The sequence below is a fragment of the Pseudopodoces humilis genome, chromosome 14 (genome assembly GCF_049639895.1).
Source record: "Pseudopodoces humilis isolate 2021_Gansu_Grassland_sample_001 chromosome 14, ASM4963989v1, whole genome shotgun sequence".
NCBI lineage: Eukaryota > Metazoa > Chordata > Aves > Passeriformes > Paridae > Pseudopodoces > Pseudopodoces humilis.
The window spans coordinates 1,025,620-1,043,821 of record NC_142213.1 but is presented as its reverse complement, the minus strand read 5'-3'; the positions used below and the strand labels follow the sequence as shown (position 1 = coordinate 1,043,821).

The following is an 18,202-nucleotide window of genomic DNA, read 5'->3' as shown; positions in this document are numbered from 1 at the left end:
TCCATTTCACCGTGCACATCTCCCACCGCCATCCCTCCTCCCCCCCGGCCTGTGCCCACCCGTGACCCCCCACAGCACCGCGGGAACATCCCGCTCCCCATTCCCACGGCCCTCCCACCGCGGGCCCGGCGCAGGCTGTCCCAGGTCCCGGCGCAGGCTGTCCCCGGGCCCGGCGCAGGCTGTCCCCGGGCCCGGCGCAGGCTGGGCCCGGGCCCGGCGCAGGCTGTCCCCCGTCCCGGCGCAGCCTGCCCCCGGGCCCGGCGCAGGCTGTCCCCGGGCCCGGCGCAGGCTGTCCCCGGTCCCCAGCCGTGTCCCGGGCCGTGCCTCGCCCCGGTTCCCACGCTCCCGGTTCCGGGCCGGAGATCGAGCCCCTCAGGGGGCGTGGCCTGCTGAGCGTCAGCCAATGGGTGCGCTCGGTGGGAGTGGGCGGGCCCGGCGCGGGGCGGGTGCGCAGGCGCAGTTTGGGCGCAGGCGCGGAGCGGGTGGGGGCGATGTCGCGCCGGGCCCTGAGGCGGCTGCGGGGGGAGCAGCGGGGCCAGGAGGGGCCGGGGCTGGGCGAGCTGGGCCTCGACCCCGGCCCGGAGCGCGCCCGTGAGGGGGGGGCCGCCGCCAGCCCCCGGGAAGGGACCCCGCGGGCCGCCCCGCGCCGGCGTCAGCAACCGCTTCGAGCTGGTGAGGGGGGCAAAGCCGGGGGACCCCGGGGTGCAGCGGGTGCTGGGGGTTGCTGGGGGGTCAGGGACTCGGGGGGAAAGTGACTGGGGGTGACAGCTGGGTGGGCAGTCCGGGACATTGCTGGGGGACAGCTGAGGTGACAAGTCACTGGAGGTGGCTGGAGTGACCTGGGGGCAGAGGCTGGCGGGGTGTGGGGGTGACTGGAGGGAACAGGGGACAGGGACTGGGAAGGGCTCACAGCGGGGGTGGCAGAGGTGACAATATGTATGACAGTGATTTGGGGTCAGCGATTGGGGTGGGAGTGATCGGTTTGGGTGGTGGTGGGCAGTAACTGGGGCTGAACTGGGAGGAAATGGGAGAGAGGCCTGGGGAAGGCTGGGTTTGGATGTTGTCAGAGCTGGACTGGTGAAACTGTTTTTAGGAATATCCCTGCCACCTTCCCAGCACTGCAGGATCCCAGTGCTGGATGTCAGATGGGCCCTGGTGGTACTGCTGGGTCCTTAGTGTGCCTTGTCCAGAGCCTTGTCCTGCCCTCCACACACCTGATCCAGCCCCAGCCATTCCCTGTCCTTCCCCGAGGCCTGGCTGTGTCAGCACAGGCAAGGCTGGGTTTGGAGGCTCTTCCAAGGGAAGAGGAGAGTCCATGGTGTGAGGAGATCCTGTGCTCCCCTCCATGTGCATGGGACTGTCTGGGCAGCCACTGGGTCCATGCTTGTCATGAGGGGTGTCCAAAACTCCATCTATTTGCAGGTGGAGTGTTGGATCAGATCCGTGGGGAATTCCATCCCTGGGCTGTCCCTGCAGCTTGTCCCTCTGTTTGCAGATCCCAGCTGAGGAGTCGGAGGATGAGCCGGCGGCCGGGGAGGAGCGACCGGACACCCGGCTCAGTGAGCAGGACACGGCAGGAGGGAGCAAGGACAGGAGCAAGGACAGGAGCAAGGACAGGAGCAAGGAAGGGGCTGTGACTGAGGAGACGGACGGTGATGGACAGAGAGAGGGGCAGGAGGCTGAGCAGCCAGACCAAACGGTAACTGCTCCCAAGGATCCAGCGGAGGCATGCCCACTGGGAACTCGTATCTGTGTGAGGATGAGCAGTTTGGTGTTGAGAGCTGGGTTTGTGTGTAGGGTGCAGAGGGATTTTCCAGCTGCAGAGAGGAGGCACCCAAGGAGGTCATTGTGCTGTGTCCACATGAGCTCTGAGGTCGGGCCAGGGAGGAGTGTTCTCAAGGAGGCATTTGTTTTGGAACAGGGGATGTGAAAACTTCAAGCAGTGTCAACTGAACACTGAACTTCTTCTTCCCCATAGTGATTTGTTGTCATTGGGTATTGATCCTGTGGTCTGTATCAGCCCAGAAGTGTCTCCTTGCAGGATTTTGTAAGGAAAGGGGCATTTAATTAACAATTTTCCATGGCGAGTCCAGCCCAGATCTCATGGAGAAGAGGGTTGGGGGAGCAAAGGGGTTGGCCCTTGGTCTCACTTGTTGGCTGTGCATTTGGGGTTTGTGTTCCTGGTTTGGGTGGCAGAGGAGCAAAGTCCACTGTCTGTGTACATTCCAGCTGTGCCGCTGGCCTCTGCCAGCCCAGGGCCTGTGGGTGCTCTGGATAGTGGGTCCCTGTGTGAGCAGTGACTCCAGGGCTCCTGATCTGGTGAGTTTGCTGTGCCAGCACCTCAGGACACACCTGTGGCTGCTCCCAGAGCTCCAGGGAGGACATGGGAGCCCTGGGCAGGCAGCTGCTGCTCTTGGGTAGAGCCAGGACAAGGCTTGGAGCAACCTGGTGTAGTGGAAGGTGTCCCTGCCCAGACAGGGGGTAGGAACTGGATAAACTTTAAGGTCACTTCTACCCAAAACCATTCCATGATGCTGTGATCCCTTGCTGAGCTACCTGCTAGATCCTGGAAATGTGCTTCCCAGCTGTGCCAGTCAGGTTAGGGGATCCCCTGTCGCTACTGGACACGAGGTAAGTGGCATGGATTTAGTTACAGCAGGCAGAGGTATGATTATCCGAAGAGAAGGGTTTTATTTTGGGGTTTTTCAGCTCCTTTTATAAGGTGTTCCAATACAGGTTTAACATGATTGCTAAAGGGAACAACACCTCTCTCATCTCATTGATGGGACAAGAGAAAACGCTTAACACAGCTGTACAATATTGTTCTGAGAACTACTGTCTATTTACAAAACACAGTCCTTGAGAGAGAAATGTTCTCAAGAGACTTTCCCTTGGGAACAGATCAGTCACTGACAGGCTGAAAACTCTCTCAGACTCAGAAAATCAGGTCTACAATCCCCCAGCATCCTGAGCTGAAGCAGTTGCAGGGGAGAGGCACTCTGGTGCTGGGGCCTTTGTCAGGTGTTGATTTCTGTGGAAATGGGAGTGAAATTTGAAACTGTCCCACTCACCGAGAAAGCAGAAATGCAGCTTATCCTGGGCACTGAAAGATGCTGAAGCATTTCCTCCACACCTGGCACAGCTAAACTTATCTCTCTCCTGGTTTTGTAGCCTTAGACATTGATGTGGAAATCAGCTGAGGTTTAACCCTTTGTGACTCTTTGGTGCTTTCCTCTGTTTTCTCCTTGTGTCTTCATTTCCACCCACTAACAAACACTAAAGGGTGAATTTTGGTTTCATTTAAGGACCCTCAGTGTGCTGATCCCCGTGGGAAATGCTCTTCTTCCCATGGAGCTGTCACCTCTGCAGTTCATGGTAATGCTGACAGCTCTTCCCTTTGTCTTTGCAGCTGGCAACGAGTAACAAGCCACGGAAGAAAAAAAAGAAAAGGAAAACCAAGAAAAACTCAGCAGGAGAGACTGTGGTATGTGTGTGTGTTCTGAGTCAGGGACCAGGCTGATTCCTGCAGTGGGGTTGGCAAAGTGGGAATTCTGAGGTGACTGTAGGAGAGATTCTAGGAAAAAAGCCATTTCAAAATTTAAAGAAGACTTTTTAGAATTGTGGAATCCTGGAATGGTTTCAATTGGAAGGGACGTTAAAGCTCATCTCATTCCATCCCCTGCCATGGGCAAGGAGACCTTCCGTCAGACCAGGTTGCTACAAGCCCTGTCCAACCTGTCCTGTCCCTTTATCCCCTGTCCAAATCCCTCTCCAGTTCTCTTGGAGCCTCTTTAGGCACTGAAAGAGGCTCTAAGGTGTCTCCAGAGCAGAGGGGCTCCAGCCCTTGGAGCATCTCCATGGCCTTCTCTGGACTCATTCCAGCAGCTCCACATCCTTCCAGTGCTGGGGAGCCCAGAGCTCGAAGTAGCAGTTGGATTAAAATCATTGATCTTCTTAATTCAATAGGAGTGAGGTTCAGGTGGAGGAGCTGGTTTGCTGGTGAGGTTTGAGTCTGAACTGTCCACAGAGGTACAGAATCCTTAAGGTTGGAAAAGACCTCTCAGATCATGGAGTCCAACCTCCCTCTTCACTCCAGGGAGATTCAGTGTTCAGCATGCTCAGCCACCGGGTTCTGGAGTGGCTAAGCCGTGACAGCAGTGCCAGTGCCCAGCTGGCCACCTCCTCCTTGGGAATTCCAATCAGGAGTGAGTTTCTGAGGTGGAAAACCCTCTTGGAGAGCCTGTTTCCTTTCCCAATCCAAGAATATTGAGCAGCAGGGGGACATGTGCCAGCTGGAGGCTGGGGGGACACCCAGACTCAGGCAGATTGGTTTGCCAACGAGGGATAATGCAATCTCTGTTCCAGCAGTTCCATGCACATTATCCCTTTTCTGTGTACACTCCACTCACAGGGGCTAAATTTAGCTTGAGAAGGCAGGCTGGCAGTGCTGCTTGGGTGTCCTGAACAGAATTCTGTGTTCCACCCATGGACATCATGAGGAGGATGTGAAACAGGCACATAAGAAATGTGTCACTTGTTTGTTGAGGGAAATCAGGGTTAAAGTGTTATATAACTGTTGGATGTGAGCAGCTGGATGGATTCCTGGGGTGGCTGGAAAATGGGGAATGGGAGAGTTGTATTTAAGTCATGTGAGTGTTTGAGACCTTGTCATGAGGCTCACTGCTGTAACTTGGTGTTTCTGTGGAAAGTAGAGGGTTAAATATTTAAAATATTTATCTTTGGACAAAGAGTGGAGTATCAGGCCAAGGGGAAATGTCTTCCCACTATCGGAGGGCAGGGTTGGATGCGATATTTGGAGGAAATTCTTCCCTGTGAGGAGGGTGGTGACACCCTGGCACAGGGTGCCCAGAGAAGCTGTGGCTGCTCCATCCCTGGAAGTGTCCCAGGCCAGGCTGGCCAGGGCTTGGAGCAGCCTGGGACAGTGAAAGGTGTCCCTGCCCATGGCAGGGGTGGAACTTGATGGGCTTTGAGGTCCCTTCCAACCTAAAGCATTCCGGGATTCTCTGAAGAGCCACAGCCTCCCACCCAGGGATTGGGATGAGCTGGAGGCAGCTGGGTGTGATCTGTGCTGGGTGGCCTGCAGGCTGCTGTGACTCAGCCTGTAGTAAATGCCTTGGCTTTGTCTTTCTTAAGGAAGACAACGACCTGGAGGACATCGACAGCCTTTTGGAGAGGATCGAGGACCCCAGGCTGGCCCCGCAGAGCCAGGGTGGGATCACTGCTGACACCCGGCCTCTGCTCTATGTGGAGCACAGGTACTGCTGGCTCCCACCTGGCTCTGGCCTTGGTGTGACAGGATATCTGCTCCCTGAGGAGGCAGCTGGGAGCTTCCCAGTGTGATCTGGCCAGGAACTCGGCACCTTGGCTGAAAGGGTGGGAATGGTTGTGCACATCCCTGCTCTGGGTTGGGATGGTTGTGCACATCCCTGCTCTGGGTTGGGATGGTTGTGCACATCCCTGCTCTGGGTTGGGATGGTTGTGCACATCCCTGCTCTGGGTTGGGATGGTTGTGCACATCTGTGCTCTGGGTTGGGATGGTTGTGCACATCCCTGCTCTGGGTTGGGATGGTTGTGCACATCCCTGCTCCGGGTTGGGATGGTTGTGCACATCCCTGCTCTGGGTTGGGATGGTTGTGCACATCCCTGCTCCTATCTGCTCCTCTGGAAGCTGTGTTTGGTTCTGCTGGGGATTCTCTGCTGCCAGGCCTGCTTGCAGTGGTGGCAGAACCAGATTAGTCTCCAGAGGGACCTTCCAGCCTCAGATCATCTGTGGGAGAACCTCTGCAGAGGTGCCAGTAGCCCTGGTGTGTAAAGCTTGACATGGGATTCACTTGTGCTCCGGAGCCCAGGCTTCTCCCGGGAACATCCCAGCTAAGGCTCCATCTGCCCTGGAGAGGGCAGCAGCAGTATTCTCCAGCTCTGGAGCAGAGCAGGAAGAAAGCCTGATGGAGCAGGGCTTTCCTTTCCAGTTCAGTCTCCTTTCTCCATGCTGTGTCTGATCAGTGGGGAGTGTGTGACAGTTTGGGGGTTTTCCAGAGGAAAAAAACCCAGTGGGGAGCTGGGTGTTGATGGAGATACTTGAGTGTGCCACTGTTTAATTAATGGAGCTTTTCTTTCTTCTTTCCACCTTCTCAGAAACTTGAATCCAGAGAATGAGTTGAAGAGATACTTTGGGGCTCGTGCTGTGCTCGGGGACCAGAGGTTAGTCCAGAATTTGATATTAAACCCTTTCCAAATCCGAGGAAGTGTGTCTGTCCTGCCCTTGGCAGGGTTCATGGAGTCCCCAGTGCCACACCTGGGCAGGTAATCCCAGGCTCAGGGTGTGTTACTCGTTTAGTAGCTGCTTGTTGGGACAGAGGAATATTTTCTGCAATATATACAAGGTGGGGAAAGACTTCTCCAGGCTTTTACTGGCATTTGCTTTTTCTTTTGCTCCTTTCCCATCTCGTTTATTTCCAAATCACCTTCAAAGGTCCTTTCATTCAAGTTAACAGAGTGCAGACACAGGTTTTGTTTGTTTCTCCACCATTCATCCCTTGTTGCCATCCCAGAGCCTCTGGACAGAAGGTGAACCCTGAATACTTTCAGAGTGTCTCATCCACTTGATTCCAGGTGCCCAGGGAACCTGTTGCTCCCTGGGTGTGATGTCTCTGCATTTATCCACTGCACTGTGCTGTCACACAGTTGGAAAACCATGAATGGTCTGAGCTTGGAGCAGTGCAGGTGGAAGGAAGGAAAGTCTGTGGAAGAGCGTTTGGTACTTGAGGAAGAAACTGCGGTCCCTTGGGATTGTCCTGTGCACGGCCAGGAGTTGGATTTAATAATCTATGTGGGTCTTTTCCAATTCAGGATAGTCTTTGATCCCTTTCTGGGGAGACAAGGGTAGCCTTGATCCTGAATTGCTCCTGAAACAATAAATTGTGCATTTTTGAGTACAGCTTAAACTAATCAGTTGCCATTTGAAGGCCCTGCTGGGAAGAGGGATGAGTCAGAGGGATGTGGGGCTCTCCTGATTGGACCTGGGAAGCTGTTTGAAGCACAGAGGCAGCTGAGAGTTTGGCAGGGATAAAAACAGGGAGAGAAGCTCTACAAGTGGAGATGCTGGAAGCACTGGCTGGTCTAGATGGTGCACATAAGGCAAAGCCTGAGCACAGGTATGTTGTGTCCTGAAGGCAAACGTAGAGCTCCGGGCACAGCTTTGTGTAGCTCTGTGGGGAAGAAATTGGATCACATTTTTCTCTTTAACATGGTTTCATCCCTCCTCCTCCTCCTCCTGTCAGTGCTGAGGAGTTGTGACCTGTGTGTTCCCCTCCCCAGGCCAAGGCAAAGGCAGCGGCAGTACGTCCGCAGCATGTGGCTGACAGCTCCCAAGAACACCTGGCCACGCTACAGCAAGACAGGTGAGGCTTTTGGGGCTGCCTCCTGCCCTCTTAACCCTTGGCCCATGTGACATGGATGCTGCTCAGGCCATGGAATCTAAGGGAGAAGTGCTCCTCAGCTGGTGGAAATACACCTCCTGCCTCAACAGAGAGCTCTGTGGAGTTGTACCTTATGATTTGGGTTTGTTTTCCCCTCTTTTGGAGGTTGCAGGGCATGGGTGCTTCCCATCTTAGCAGCAGAACTGCTGGATAATGAGAAGGATTCCTGGGCAGAACGAGCAGCCTGGGTTTTTTGAGTGGGTTTGGGATTTGGACTCATGAGAGGGGGGGAAAAGAGTGAAATTCTCTGGGAGTTTCCAAAAGCATGTGTGTCTCTGGAGCCAGTGATGGGAGTGAGCTTTTGATGCTCACTGTGAGAGAGCAGAGGAGGTTCTTTTGGGGTACCCAGGTCTCCCCTGCACCCTGCAGGTATCACCATGCAGCTGCTGGACACCCGGAGGGGGGTGCAGCACTTCACCTTCGAGCACCACCGTGAGTACCAGCAGGTCCAGTTCAAGTTCCTGGACGCTGTGGAGTCCATGGACCCCAACAACATCGTGGTACGTTGGGTTGGTTGTGGTGTTCCCTCCTGTGTTCCTGCAGCCCCTTTCCCTGGGAGGTTGGGCTGGTGCATTCCAGTGGAATCGTTTGGGTTGGAAAAGCCTCTAAGCCAGCTGTTCCCCCAGCACTGCCAAGGCCACCCCTAACCCATGTCCCCTGGTGCCACATCTACATGGCTTTTAAATCCTTCCAAGGATGGGGAATTCACCCCTGCTCTGGGCAGACTGAGGCCAGGGTTGGACAGCACTTCTGGAGAAGGAATTGTCCCAAATACTCAACCTGAATCTCCTCTGCCACAGCTTGAAGCCGTTTCCTCTTGTCCTGTCCCTGTTCCTGGGAGCAGAGCCTGACCCCTGCCTGGCTGTCCCCTCCTGTCAGGGAATTGTGCAGAGCCAGAAGGTTCCCCCTGAGCCTCCTTTTCTCCAGGCTGAGCCCCCCACAGCTCCCTCAGCTGTTTCTGATGCTCCAGCCCCTTTTCCAGCTCCGTTGCCCTTCCCTGGATGTGCTCCAGCCCCTTGGTGCTTGTGTTGGGGTGAGGGGCCCAGAACTGACCCCAGGATTGGAAGTGCCCCAGCAATGCCAGCACAGGGGATGAGCACTGCCCTGGTCACTCCTGTGGCCACACCATTGCTGACACAGACCACGTGGCAGTGACATTCCTGCCCACCTGGGCTCCTGTCCATACACTGTCTCCTGCACCCCCAGGTTCTTTTACAGCCATTTTTCCCCCAGCCTGTAGCATTCATGGGGTTAGTGTGACCCACAAACAGGACCCAGCGTGTCACCATGTTGACTTTCATCCCATTGGCCTCATCCCCCGATCCATCCTGTCCAGATCCCTCTGCAGAGCCTCGGATTATTTATTTCCAGTCTCATTTGAACTGTTAGGACCTCTTTGGACAGTAGAGCCCTGTGTGGGGTGAGGCAGCGCTGAGTTGTGCTGTCACCTTGTTAATCAGTGACCTCCTTGGTGCAGAGGAGGTCTGGTGGCCGAGCCTTGGTGGCTCTGCCAAGCATGTGCCAGGTCACCTTCTGAGAGAGGAACCCACAGGAACTGTCCGTTTGGCTGGAAGGGTGGGAACAAAGCTCCCTTGTCTCAGCTCTTAGCCGGGAAAGGAGGAATATTGTATAAACCCTTCGTGAACTGGGAATCCAAACTAACAGCTGTTCTATTTATAAACTCCTGCAAGAATGAAAAATGTGTCTTTTCTTGGTATTTCAGCAAAATAGGCTTTTGTGTTAGGAGTCCTTCATGCGTGTCCGAGCTCATTAAGCTGTATGGTAACATTTATAGTTTGGAGTGATAAGCAACAGCAAAATTGCTCTGCACCCAACTAAACCATAACTGAGGGATGTTTCTCTGAAAGGTCTGGCCACATGAGCTGGGATCCATGCCTTGGAGATGTTCTTTAAAGAGCCCATTGTCTGCTAAATAAAGTTTACTTCCTTCTGCTTTCCCATCCCCAGCTCAGGGCTGCGGGGCTCTCTCCAGCTCAGCAGTTCTGCCTGGATTGAGGGATTTGGATTAAGTGAGCCAAGGTAATTCCTGTGCAGCAGTGAGTGTCCCAAGGACAGCTCAAGCTCAGTACCCCACACAGGGCAGGCTTTCCATGGTATTTTAATCTGGATGCTCTGACCTTCTTAGGGGGTCTGGCTAAATTTGAAGACATTCATACGGCTTGGAGTCTTCCCCTTTTCCATCAAGGGTAAGATGTAACAGATGGATTTGGCAATTCCAGATGGTTTGTCCATGGTCACCACAGTCCTGGCATAGCTAGAGCCCAGCTTTGCCTTGTTGCTGTGGTTTCAGTACATAAAACATTGCTTTTGGGGAGCCTCTTGTTCAGTGAGTGCTTTTTCTGTACTTGCTGGCAGGTTAAAAGGGTCTCGATGACCTTTTCTTGGCTTTTTCCCATCACAGTGACCCTGAGTGCTCCATGTCCCCCCCTAAAAAGCAGACTAGAAAGGAACTTAAGAGTTTTATCCCTTAAGGAAGAGGTTAATCATCAGGCAAGTGGCTCCAGGCTGGGCTGGGACACCCTGGAATATCCAGTCTTTGTGCTGTAGGTGGTCTCCACCCTGCAGATGGAAACTGCTAGAGTTTTGGAAGCTTTGTTTTTTCAGTTTTAGAAAAAAAAAATAATCCCCAAAGTGTGAGAAGATTTGTAGTAGCTTCAGTATTTTACTGAACTGAGGTTTTAGGTAGCCTATTTATAATATAATTAGTGTACAGTTAATATAATTAGTGTATTAGTATAATTAGTGTATTAGAGAAGATTTTTAAGTTAACTTCTTTTCTGAAGCCTGGAAGTAAATATTTATTTATTATTATCCATTACCATTGCTGATTCCTGGATTTGTAATAGATGTGTCCAAATGTCCGGAGGATGCAAAAGCCTGATCAAATGCTCAGAACTGTTGAGGGATAGATAAAAAAACCCCAAACTGTTACAGTGCCTGCATCTCGTTCACTCCTTTCCAAGGAAATGGAGGAGCTGGGAGAGATCTGGAGAACAGTAAAGCTGAACAAAGCCATGGCATGGCCTCTGCTGGAAAAGCTGTGAGGGAGCTGCCCAGGGGAGGCTGCTGTTGGGGGCTCCCATCCTGCACATGCTGGGAAAGAGCTCCCTGTGCCCTTCCAGCTTGGGGATGGATCTGGCAGGGTGGGATTAATCTTGGCATTGTGTGTCACAGAGCTGGAAGGTACCTGGGTCAGTGAGTGAGACACCGGTAATGACACAGAATCTTTGCAATGCTCTTGTGCAGCTGCTGCTCCAGATGAACCCCTACCACGTGGACTCCCTCCTGCAGCTCAGCGACGTGTGCCGGATGCAGGAGGACCAGGAGATGGCCCGGGATCTCATAGGTAAGAGTGAGGTGAGGAGCAGATGTGTTGGTGTGAAATCCTCCCCTGGCAGGGGCAGCGTGGGGCAGGAGCTTGGCTCTTCCTGGACCAAGCAGAATGGTTCCTTTTCCCACCCAGAGTGTGAATTACAGAGTGGAAGTGCTCACTGCCCTGGTACCCGTTGCCACCACATTGTGTGAAGTAACTTTGTGCCTTACTGGGCTGGGAATGAGCTAGTTTCCTGTCTTTTGGGCTAAACCGAGTGCTGGGCAGTGCTGTGCTGAGCTGGTGTCCCTGTCCTGTCCCTGACATGGACCTTGCTGTCCCCAGAGCGGGCCCTGTACAGCCTGGAATGCGCCTTCCACCCTGTGTTCAGCCTCACCAGTGGGACCTGCAGGCTGGACTACCGGCGGCCAGAGAACAGGTGAGCAGGGCTGGGGAGCAGGGAGGCTCAGCTGGAGCTCCTGGACCCCTTTTGGCCACAGCCACCCACACTCACCACTGGTGCTTGTCCAGGGAGTCCCCTGAGCATCCCTTTCTGTGGGGGGCTCCTGGGATGGTGCTGGAGCACAGGCAGCTCGTGAATGGAGGCTTCTGCACAAAGCATCCCTTTTCCCAAGGGATAGCTTCCTGCAGTAGGAACTGTCCCTCCCTGTCATATCCTTCTCATGCCATTAGTACTCCTTAGCCTGAAATGGTACAAAAATCCTGGCTGTGTGTTTCCAGCCATCACCCCCCGCACTCACACTCCTCCCATCTTGGGTCTTTATGTAACTCCAGCTCTGCAGCTGCTGGGAAAGGTGACTTTATTCTGGGAATTTTCCAGTCAGCTGACCCAAGTCATCTCTCCCAAACTGCTGTACCTGGAGGGTGCTCACATTTCAGTCCCTGTGGCTGACACGCTTTGTGCCATCAGTGACCTGTATCACCAGTTCAGGTGTTGGGCCTCCATGCTCTGTGTCACTGTCCCCACGCCACTGGGACAAGGTGGGATGTGGATTTGGGGGATTTACTTGACTTGGTCCCAGTCTCCAGAGCAGCTCATGAGTTTTCTGTCCCTGGTCATGCACAAAAAGATAACGAAAACAAGAGCTGGGAGCATGGGGCTGGGGGGTGTCTGTGGCATCCCATGCCTCACCAGGATGTGATGCTTGGGGGTGAGGAGCTCTTGATGACTGTGTCCCCTTTTTTGAGAGACACAAAATGCTTCTCTAAGTCCTGCTGCTGTTCCCCATGCAGGGCTTTCTTCCTGGCTCTCTTCAAGCACCTGATGTTCCTGGAGAAGAGGGGCTGTCCCCGCACAGCCCTGGAGTTCTGCAAGCTCATCCTGAGGTAGGTGCCTCCACCAAGGTTAGAGTGTCTGGGTTTGGGGGCACGGTCACCCCAGAGGGGTCCTGCTGCTCCTGGGCTTGGTGTGGGCTCATCCCCACCCCTTAGGGCTGCGCAGTCTGTGCTGGGGATGTGCTGGTGCCCTTGGAGAGGTGATGGGTGACGAGGGGCCCTGGGCAGCCTGTGACTGCCATACTGTGGCTGAGCTTGGAGGCTCAGCAGAGCAAAGAGTGGCAGTGGCTTCAGCCCACTCAGTTTGTGGCCACAGATCCTTCTCCTGGGTGGTGGCAGGGGACTGTCCCCTCTGTAGGTACACAGAGCACCACATTGTCATCCTGCTGGCCATGCAGGAGTGACCGCGTTCCTGTTCTCTCCACTTGCTGAGTCACTGGATGTCACTGGGAAAGGCTGTTTGACTCAGAAATCAGGGCAGCTCTCTCAGCTGTTGTGACACTGGGTTTGTTCTCTCCCCCTGCTCCCAAGCCTTGATCCTGAGAATGACCCACTCTGTGTGCTGCTGCTGATCGACTTCCTGTCCCTCCGGGCCAGGGAATACACCTTCCTGACCCGCCTCTTCCAGGAGTGGGAGGTGAGTGGCCAGCAGGTGAGGGGATGGGTGCCTGGGGTGCTCCCCACCAGGTCAGCCCTTTGGAGTAGTCTCACAGCCCAGCTGGCATCCCAGCAGCAATGGAATGATCCATACAGGCCAGGCTGTTGGTTCCTGTAATCCTTGGGTCCTGCAGATAGCTGTAAGAACTCAAAATTGCTCACTCAGCTGTGGGGGCACCAAGCCAGGGGCTGGGAACTCACTTAAGCCCAGCAGGCAGAGCCCCGACCCCGCACAGCCCAGCTCTGCTGCACAGCATCATTTCTCGGTAACGCTCGCTCTGATCCTGCAGAGTCACCGGAATCTGTCCCAGCTGCCCAATTTCGCCTTCTCGGTGCCACTGGCCTATTTCTTCCTGAGCCAGCAGGAAGAGCGCCCGGAGCTGGAGCGGAGCCAGGCCCGGGAGCGAGCGGCCCGGCTCATCCAGCTCGCGCTCATCATGTTCCCAAGCGGTGAGTCTGTCCCCACCGGTGAGGTCATCCTCCAGGGCTTTGTCACTGTCCTCTGGGAGAGCCGGGACTGCATTCCCGGCAGGCGGATGCAGAGGCAGGAATTTGCCCAGGGCCTGTGAGGAGGGAGCCCCGAGTCGGAGCGGAAGCGGTCAGGCAGAACGGCACTGCCTGTGCCCAGTGTGGCTGGGCGAGTGCAGCTCTGGGCTCCTCACCCCAGCACAGACACTGAGGGGCTGGAGCATGTCCAGGGAAGGGAACAGAGCTGGGGAAGGGGCTGGAGCAGCTGAGGCAGCTGGGGGCTCAGCCTGGAGAAAAGGAGGCTCAGGGGAGACCTTCTAGCTCAGAACTGACTTCACAACTCCCTGACAGGAGTGTGCAGCCATGGTGGGGTCAGGCTCTGCTCCCAGGGAACAGGGACAGGAAAAGAGGAAATGGCCTCAAAGTTCAATAATGGGAGTAATTCCTTCTCCAGAAGTGTTGTCCATCCCTGGCCCAGTCTGCCCAGGGCAGTGGTGGAGTCCCCAACCCTGGAAGGATTTAAAAGCCATGAGGACACGGGTTAGGGGTGGCCTTGGCAGTGCTGCAGGGATGGTTGGGCTCAATGATCCTAGAGGCTTCTCCAGCCTTACAATTCTGTGATTCCATGATTCTGCCCTCCCTCCCCAGAGCAGCCAATGCTCCTCCACCAGCAATGGTCAGGGGTGAGCAGGCTGGGGGAGGATGAGAGCTGGAGTCTCAGAGCAGGGAGATGTCTCACCTCCTGGAGGCTGCCCAGAGCCAAGGACAAGCCGGTCTCCTTGGCTCTCCCTCCGAGGCACAGCTCTGTTTTGGATGTGCTCTCCCCATGGGTGCCCATCACTCTCCCTTTCATCCTGTGAGTGCTGCTGTCCATGAAAGGAGCACACAGCCCTCAGGCCCAGGGGAGGGTGTGTGCAGCAGGAAGAACCAGCTCTCCAACAGAGATTCAGTTTGTGGGGGCTGGAAACATTTTTTAGGCTGCTTTTTGGGGTGACTGGCATAATGCCTGTGTGAGCACAGGGACCAGCAGTGTGCTCACCCCCTCCTTGTGTCCGTGTTGGTGCCCCGGGGGGTTCTGGCCCTGAGGAGGGGAGTGGCTCTCTGCAGGGGTGACCCCACCCCATTTCACACTGCCCCTCACCAGCAGGTCCAGACGAGTTCTCTGCCTTTGTCTTGCAGTTCTGATGCCGCTGTTGGATCACTGCAGCGTGCAGCCCGACGCCAGGGTCGCCTCCCACCCCTTCTTCGGGCTGAATGCCCAGATCAGGTAAGGCCTGGAGATGTTCTCAGCAAAGGGAAGGGATTGATTTTGCCGGCGGCGGGGATCTTGCATGCTTAGACAGCTAATGGAGGAGCTCGTTTGGCTTCCCTGAGTAGGCTCATTTGATAATGCCTCATTTGATAATCCTTTTGATAATGGCTTTCCATAATGGCCTGTGGATCAGGCTGATAGACCCACCTCACCTCAAGGTGGACAGGTCAGAAGTTCACCCCAGAGCCTGTTGGTGTGTGCAGGGAGGGGGAGCAATGCGTGTGTCCTCCCAGGGCAGGCTGTCTCCAGCCAGTCTGCGTTCCCTTGACACGTGTTCTTCTCAGCGTGCGAAGGCTCTCCCTCAGGCCAGGGCAGTGTCCCCTCATTTCATGGCTCTGCTTAGCCTAAAAATAGATGGAGGCAGAAGTTCTGGCGAAGGTGGATGGCAGTATCCAGGCAGGAGCCTGCGAGTCCTCTCGTGTTCCCACGCCAAAGGCCAGAGCTGAGCCCCCAGCATCCCGTGAGGAGCGGGAGGAGGAGGAGGAGGAGGGTGCCGTGAGTAACAGCCATCTCCCATAGCCAGTCGCCCGCCCTGAACCAGCTGACATCCCTGTACGTGGGCAGGACACACGCCCTGTGGAAGGACCCAGCAGTCATGGCCTGGCTGGAGCCCCACGTCCACGAGGTTCTGCACATGGTGGAGGCCCAGGACACGCTGGTGCAGGAGGCCGAGCACAAGTGAGCACAGAGGGTGGAGGGCAGGGTTCCTGTGCCAGGGGACAGAGTGGGACAGAGGGTCTATCCTAGGCAGCAGCAGTTCCAGTGTCTGGGACAGGGCTCAGAGCCCCACAGCTGCTGGTCTGATGCCAAAGGTCACAGCACGGGGCCAGGAAGGCAGTGGCTGAACCTGCATTGCATATCCTGCACTGCCTTCCTCAGGCTTGGCTGCCACCTGTACCCTGGAAACATCCTGGAGAGGGTGGAGGGGTGGCCTGGAAGGGCAGGGATGGCGACACAGGGAGGTGAGAGCTTAGAAACACTTCCCAGTGCTAAGAAACAGGAGAGAGCCATCAGGTGTCCTAAACCAAGGTCAATCTGCTCATTCCTGAGCTCTCCGCTCTCTCCTGAGCTCAGCAGCTGCCACCCCCTTTGGCTCGCTCTAAGCCAGCTCCATCCAATATGGCCTTGTCCCCCGGAGCCAGGGAAGCTGCTGACACTGCACCTGGAGCAGCAGAAATGGGAATGTGCCTGCTCAGGGCTCACTGCTGTGTCCCCTCCCCGCCTCAGGAGGAAGATCCGGTACCAGAGCGCTCCCAGGAACATCTACCGGCACATCATCCTCTCGGAGATGAGGGAGGCCACAGCAGCTCTGCCTCTGGTGAGGGGCCTGGTGGGACACAGGGGCTGTGACTATACGTGTTATGGTGGCACTTGTGTCCCTGCTGGGCCCGTCCTAACCCCTGTCACTCACGGCTTCTGTGGGCACTCATGTTTGCTGCTGCTGGATGCACAGCCTTCATCCCTTCTTTTTTCCTTCATTCCTTCCTTTCTCCTTCATCCCTTCCTTTCTCCTTCATCCCTCCTTTCTTCTCCCCCTGCAGGAGGTGACCTCCCAGCCAGTGATGGGGTTTGACCCCCTGCCTCCTCTGGATTCTGTTGTTTCCTACACCCGACCAGAAAGGTACCACCTCGTCCGCTGGTGCCTGCGCTGGCACAGCCAGCCGTGCTCCCGTGGGTGCTCGGTGCTGACATCCTCCTCCATGGCACAGCAAGAGCTGTGGTGCTCCAGGCAGGCAGAGCTACAGGCTGGACTGGTCCTGCTGCTTCCCATAGTGGTCACCACTGGCCATTCCCAGCCATAGGGCAAAAGCCAGGGAAAACCCAGGCCACAGCTGACTGGGAGGGTTTGGGGTAAATGGAAATTTAAGTTACAGCCAGTCCTGGTACTGGGGTGATGCCATAGGTGTGTTCAACACCAGCCCTCAGAGCAGAGCTGGTAGAATCATGGAATCCTAGAATGGTTTGGGTTGGAAGGACCTTAAAGCTTATCTCATTCCACCCCTATGGGCAGGGACACCTTCCGCTATCCCAGGTTGCTCCAAGCCCCTTCCAACCTGGCCTTGGTCATGCTCATAGAGACTGGTTTGCACAGTTGCTGCTCAGAGTTGCCTGAATTCAGAATCCCATTGGAACCCCCGGTTCCCTCCCTCAGGGCTGGTTCCAGCAGCACCATGGTTCTCCCAGCACTGCCACATCCCATTGAGGAGTCACAAACTGAGCTGTACCTTCACCATGGTGCCACTTCTGTCTTCCAGGACAAGCCATCCCTCCAACGAAAGCACTTTATCCCTCTTCTTCCGCTCGCTGTTGCCAAACTTTAACTTGCAGGTGAGCGCACGTTGGGATTTGGGTGCACCGTTCCCCCATGGTGTTCCTGCTCCAGGAGCCACTGCTGGCAACAGCCTGCTGCTGCTTTGGCACCAGTGTTGTCCCTGTCCCTGGCACCACAGTGCTGCTCTCTCGTAGGGGGACATCCGGCACGATGGGGACGACGAGGCCGGGGCAGCGCAGGACCTCAACCAGGGGGTGAACAGGCTGATGGCGGCCATGCGGGACATGCTGGCCAACATCCAGTTCCAGGAGCCCCCCCGTGACGACAATCCCGAGGGTGACGGCGACTGGGACTGAGCCCGGGCTGTCTGTCCCCAAACCCTGTGGCATCACCCCCGATTTGTGTCGCACTCCAATAAAGTCACACAAATGGACTGGCTGTGGGAATGGGCTGTTCTGAGGAGGGGGCTGCATCCATGGCACGGTCTCCATCTGGGGAGCGGGGCTGAATCCGCAGCGATGGGCCCTGGCCAGGGCCTCTCTCTTAACAGGGGACAAGGGCTGTCTGAGCATGTCCGAGCTAATCAACAGCAGCTGTCCCTTGTCCCCATGGCAGCTTAGTCCCCTTCTGGTCTCCTCTGCACACAATTTCCATCCTATTCCCCTCCCTGTTCTTCTGGCTCTTGTCCTTAATTCCCAGAGGAGTTTTGCTGCCCTCTTCTTCAGCTCCTTTGTGCTTCCCATAGCCTGGAGCTTCTCTCCCTCCACAAAATACTCTGCACCCTCACTACACTGAACCTTCCAAAGGTCTCACAATCCCCTGTGCCAGTAGAATTGTGCATGGAGTAGCTTTTTCAGCCTTTCAATTATGTTTGGAGAAGAAATCTTCCCCCCTTCTTTGTTTGTCTATCATTTATTCCCTTACCTTCACCTTCTAGAGTCAGGATCGAGGTAAGCCACAGTCAAACCTTAACTCCTGCTTGTTCCTGTAAAGCTTTTTTAAATCTTTTTGTCCCTTTTTTTGCAGAATAATGGTGAATACATGGAATAAATCCCTGTTTCTGCTGTATTGCCTCCCTGGGGGGCTGTAGCTGGGGTGGGTTGGCCGGGTGTGCAGACCCGAGTCTCAAGCCAGCCTGCCCTGGCTCCATTCCCCACTGGTATATCCAAATCCCAAGGGATCCCATCCCTGTAATTTGGCATGGGGGCAGCCTGGGACCCCATGCCCAGTGTGTGCAGCTGAGCCATTCCCATCCGTGCCAGAGGGAAGGGCTTCCCAACGGAAGTGGATAACCGTGGGATCGGCTTTCTGGTGGAGCTGTGAATGGCTCTTTGGCAGCCGCGCGGCTCCAGGCATCAACACGGACC

At 55.5% G+C, this 18,202-nt stretch overlaps 1 protein-coding gene across 1 annotated transcript; it reads left to right on the top strand.

Moving 5' to 3' along the window:
• The first annotated feature begins 491 nt into the window (after nucleotides 1-491).
• Nucleotides 492-17,268, top strand: TCF25 (TCF25 ribosome quality control complex subunit). Its single transcript, XM_005531895.3, is given in 19 exon segments — nucleotides 492-599; nucleotides 601-672; nucleotides 1,496-1,699; nucleotides 3,410-3,484; nucleotides 5,155-5,276; nucleotides 6,157-6,222; nucleotides 7,339-7,421; nucleotides 7,869-7,999; nucleotides 10,767-10,866; nucleotides 11,176-11,269; nucleotides 12,085-12,177; nucleotides 12,658-12,763; nucleotides 13,074-13,233; nucleotides 14,431-14,518; nucleotides 15,083-15,241; nucleotides 15,791-15,881; nucleotides 16,105-16,184; nucleotides 16,819-16,891; nucleotides 17,030-17,268. Coding segments are annotated over 19 exon segments (2,067 nt in total). The 3' UTR covers nucleotides 17,192-17,268.
• Nucleotides 17,269-18,202: the final 934 nt, after the last annotated feature.